Source organism: Meleagris gallopavo, chromosome 9 (genome assembly GCF_000146605.3).
Source record: "Meleagris gallopavo isolate NT-WF06-2002-E0010 breed Aviagen turkey brand Nicholas breeding stock chromosome 9, Turkey_5.1, whole genome shotgun sequence".
Classification (NCBI taxonomy): Eukaryota; Metazoa; Chordata; class Aves; order Galliformes; family Phasianidae; genus Meleagris; species Meleagris gallopavo.
The window spans coordinates 16,347,132-16,352,150 of NC_015019.2; the positions used below are offsets into that span (position 1 = coordinate 16,347,132).

The 5,019-nt window shown below is 49.4% G+C and overlaps 1 protein-coding gene and 1 non-coding gene across 2 annotated transcripts; both read left to right on the forward strand.

The window, feature by feature from the left end:
- Position 1: 1 nt before the first annotated feature.
- Positions 2 to 2,167, forward strand: RPL39 (ribosomal protein L39; the record flags this gene model as incomplete). Its single annotated transcript, XM_010715473.1, has 2 exons — positions 2 to 162; positions 1,835 to 2,167. Coding segments are annotated over 2 exons (210 nt in total), but the record flags the coding sequence as incomplete, so codon positions are not given.
- On the forward strand, positions 1,234 to 1,365 carry LOC116216953. Its single transcript, XR_004160699.1, has one exon. It is a non-coding gene; the product is annotated as a small nucleolar RNA SNORA69 (small nucleolar RNA).
- Positions 2,168 to 5,019: the final 2,852 nt, after the last annotated feature.

Consider the following 5,019-nt stretch of genomic DNA (forward strand, 5'->3'; position numbering starts at 1 on the left):
CTCTGCCGCGGCGGGGCCTGGCCGAGCTCCCCGCGCTCAGTGCCGCTTTCTCTTGCAGTCGTCTCACAAGACCTTCAAGATCAAACGCTTCCTCGCGAAGAAGCAGAAGCAGAACCGCCCCATTCCGCAATGGATTCGCATGAAAACGGGCAATAAGATCAGGTAATGGGATCGGCCGTTGCTCCTTGAGGAGCCGCGGCCCAGCAGTGCTCAGGCTCGGCGTCACGTTCTCGTACGGACCGGCCTGAAGGCCGGAGAACCGGCTGTGTGAGCTGGCAGCGCTCCGAAGCGCGGTGCTGCACGGATGCAGCTCTCACACGGTACGCGTGGGGCACATCTCCAAAGGTTCTGTTCTGTTTTTTTCCCCGAGCTTGGGGATCCCAGCTTTTTCTTCTCGAGCTCATTTCTGTGTTCTGTAAGTATTCATGGGTATAAATCAGCTGTTGAGATGAGCCAACTTTAATTAACGGCCAGTTAATTGAAAGCATAAGCTGCACCTGTGGAAGAATTATTCCAGAATGTTACATCAGCAGCCATTCTGCTCCTCGGATTTCTCTCCCAGCTCCTTTTCTCTCCAATAGCCTTCCCTCTCGCTGCCTTCTCAAGGAGCAGCACCTTACAGAACATACAGAGCACAGGTGTTCTGAGGTGCATAAAGAACCAAAGGTCTTCTTGGGTGTAGGGGAGGTGAAATCGACAATATAAAGTGCTTGATTTGTGACTGAAACTAATTAGCAGTAGTTCACATTTCTTTGCCTGTAGCACTTGTTTTCAAGCATTACATTCAAGAAAGCGCAGTAAGGGAGTATTGCAGCTTACCAGGTAAATGCCAGCTGTGCAAAAGATGGTGCCACTGTGAGCCCTTTGGTTTAAAGCCTCCAGCCAGCCCAGTCACTGCGCAGTCAGCTCATTGTGTAGCCCAGGTGCTCTGCTGCCCAGACTTTTCTATAAAAAAAGATCTCCCAGATCTTTTTTTCTCCTCTGTAGTGAGGAGAATGGCAGTACCAGCAGCTGGCTATGGCAGTGAGAGGCAGCACAGAATTGCTGAGTTCCTTTTGCTTCTGTTAGCTCTTCTCCTTTTAGGAAAATTAGCATTGTGTGCCCCTTGTCTTTCAGTTAACAGCATAAAAAAAGCTTCTGTTTTCACTGTATTATATTGCTTTGTAATCATGCAAAATCTCTAATTTTTGTCTTGTGGCACTTAAGTGCTTGAGTTACCTTCCAAACTGTGCTATAGCAGGCTGCAATTGCAGTGCTTCATTCTGTGGGAGTACTGCCATTTTCCTGCTGAGAGTAATTCTGTTAATGCTGTCTTTGGTTTTACCTGTATATTGGTGAAACTGTTTGTCCTTAACATGAACATCACCTGTGGCTCATAAATGGATATACATTATCAATAATTTGATGTAGCTGTCCAGAAGAGCATACCTTCCATACGCTGCTCATCATCAAAAATGATTATAATTGTCTTAGACTACAAATTGCATGCAGGAAATAGCTTGCATGATCATTGGGCAGACTGCACGTGGGGTTTTTTGTCTCCAAAAGAGGGGGTAGAACATTGACATGCTAGTGCTAATGCATCTTTTTCTAAGACGTGTTTCTTTCTCAAGCCTTTAGATTTCTCTGCAATGCTATGCTAGTTGGTTAGCAAATGAAGAAAGTAAGCAGATGAGAATTTAAACTAAAAAAAAGTACAAAGTTGATTTTTGTTGGCAGCTTGCCACTGTAACGTGATAGAAATCCTTTACTGATGAGCTAATTAAAGGTATCTTCGATCCACCTGGATGGTAAATTGTGTGTGTTTTGCTAACTGACATTGTTTTTGTCTTAGGTACAACTCCAAAAGGAGACACTGGAGAAGGACCAAACTGGGCTTGTAAGAGAGACTGTCTTCTGGGAGCTCTAATAACACTTGTCTTTCTGCATCAGATTGACACACCCCAAACGCTGATCAACAACCCTCAAGTCATTCCTTCTGTAGTGCTGGACTGCAGTGCTCAGTTCTTGTTCCATGAGCCAGTCCAGACACATGATATTAACGGGAATCTCAAAGCATTTGGCATCTGAAACATGAAGACTGTGTTCTATTAGTGTTCTTTCTTTCAGGCATATGTATAAGTATTAACAGTGTACAGGCTTGTTAATAAATATGGACCTGAATGAATTGGCTGATTTTGTGTATGTACAGGGGATGGTAGCACAGAAAGGTAGTGTTACTGCAGACACATTCTTACCTAGTGTGGGAAACCTTGCCAGCTCTTTCCAGCCAGGTGAGGCTATGTCTTTTCAGTTACTGTAAATTGTAGAACACCAAACACACCAGTTCTTAAAGAAAAGGGGTAAAAACAAAGCTGATTTTACAGTAGTTAGTCTGGAGAAAATCTGTTATTAAACAAATAATGGGAAAAAAAATAAGGGCCTTTGGAGGCAGAGGACATTCACAGGTTTGAAAAAGACTTCATGACACAGCTGCTGTGGCTGAAGTGCAGTGTCAGTCTCTGATTTGTCGACTGGGAAAGATGGAGTTACATTTTGGGTATTTTTAGGCAATGTTACTACAAAAAGTAAGTAGCACTGTCACCATTTGTTGAAGTTGTGTCAGTTTAGCTCCTCTGGATTTATTTTATGGAGCTGCAAAGCACATTGAGAAGGTTCCTCTGGAATAAGGTGGCCTGTGTGAAGCTCTCCAGTTCCCTTTCTCAGTTGCATTTATGCTGACATGTTGGATGTATGGATGTCCCCTGTGACAGAAGCCAGCCACTGCTTCTTCCCAGTTCCCACATAACCCTTTAGAACATCTATGGGTAGACCACATAGTAATGCCTAGTGGGGTCCTGCTGTTGCTATTCAGATTGGTTGCTTTTCTCGTGTTTTATTATTTTTTAATTGATGAAATAGCACATATGAACAGGAAGTGCCATGCAGTCAATACTGGTTAGATGCTGAAATGTCACATGCCCAGAAGAACTATGAAAGCACTTGTCCAGGCAGTGTGAATGTGAAGCTGAGACTGGTCAGTGAGATTTGTATATTGTGACTGCCTGCCCTGGGCCTGAGTAGTGTGCCTGCAGAGCCTGCCCTGGACACGTGTTCATGTGAGCTGCAGGTGGCTCTTTGGGAGTCCAGGCTGTGATGTGGGAGATGTACAGGGATCTCACCTCGTGCCACAAGTCATCCAGGGGAGAAAGCTGTACCTGCAGCATCTATGGTTCCAGGACCAGCTCTTGGGTGCAGCGTGGAGCAGAGCAGCTCCTGGAGCAAGAGATTTGGATCCCGGTGGGGGAGCAGGTTCGGCATAGCTGAGAGTTTCATTTATGAGGTTGGAAAGGAGAAAGAGGGAAAAATACATCAAGGAAGTGGAGAGATTTATCTCCTAGAAAATCCGTACTCTATGGATAGGCTGTAGTGCCTAATGTCTGCATATTCCCCTAAACATGGAACAACCTGCTTCGTGTTGCTTGGAGCTCTTACTGCTCTATGAAGTTGTCTTGATGCCAACCACAGGTGCAGCTTAATTTAAAACATTGTCAGCAGAATGGTAATAAGAAGTTACTCAAAGGGAGAAGGAATTAAACTGAAGTCCGCACTTACGCTTCCCAAATCCTGCATTCTCCACCAGGGCCTCTGATAGTTGCTGACTTACTGCAGGGAACTGCAGAAGGAGGCTGTGACACAGCACTGAGCCCATGCAGGCTGCACTGTCCCCTTCTGTCTGTGGTCAGCCATCACCTCTGCTCAGCAGGCAGCAATGGTGCAGTGCTGCTGTGGCAAAGCCATCCTGCTGCTGAGTGCTGCAAAGAAGGCAAACGGCCATCTGACAAAGTCTGGGAGTCAGCCATTTGCAGGGGTTGAGGCTGCCACGACATCCATGCAGTATTTTTCTGGGGAGTTCTCAGAGTTGTGAGTGCCTGGCTGGGCTGAATTCTCCCCCAAGTCTCCACACATTGAATGCCTCAAGCCTTCACAGCTGGCTGTCACCTCACACCCCCAGATCCTTTCCCTCTGTGCAGCCTGCCAGCCGCTCTGCCCCACGCCTGTAGCGTTGCCTGGGGTTGTTGTGAACCAAAGATCAGGACTCAGCGCTTGGTCTCCTTGAAGCTCATCCTTGCGATCAGCCTGTCCAGATCCTTCTGTAGGGCCTTGCTGTCCCCAGGCAGATCGAAACCTCCTGCCAACTTGGTGTCATCTGTAAACTTAACTGATGGTGCACTCAGTGCCCTCATCCAGGTTGAACAGGCTGGGCCTCAGTTCTGCCCCACTGGAGAGCCACACTTGTGACCAGCTGCCAGCTAGATGTGACACCATCCAACACCACTCTCTGGGCCCATCCCTCAGCCAGCAGAGAGCATACCTGTCCAGGCCTCAGGCTGCTGCTTCTCCTGAAGAACACTGTGGGAGACAGCGTCAAAGGCTTTGCTGAGGTCTAGGTAAACTTTATCACCAGCCTTTCCCTCATCCACCAGGCGGGTCACTCGGTCATAGGAGATCAGGTTGGTCAGGCAGGACCTGCCTTTCGGGAAGCCATGCTGGCTGGGCCCGACTCCCCAGCCGTCCCGTGCAGCACAGTGTGACTGCACTCCAATCGCTCTCTGACCTTCCCTGGCACCGAGGTCAGGCTGACAGGCCTACGGTTCCCCAGCCCTCCCTGTGGCGGTGTCACATCAGCAGCCTGCAGCCGCCTGGGCCCCTCAGCTGAGCAGGACCGCTGGTAGAAGATGGGAAACGGCTCGGCAGTCGCTTCTGCCCGCTCGCTCAGCTCCGTGCGGCGGATCCCCGCAGCCCCGGGAGTGCGGCAGCCCAGCTGGAGCAGCAGGTCGCTCACCGTTTCCTCCTGAGCCGTGGGACTTATTCCGCTCCTCATCGCCGTCCTCCAGCACCGCGCGCAGCGGATACCCGCCCTTACTCTCACACAGCCCTACAGGAAGCGCCGGCACCCCCGCTTTCCCCCGCCCTAATACCGTTCCCCACGGCGTCCAACCGAGGCGCCGCCGCCCTCCGCCCGGCCCCGCCCTCCGC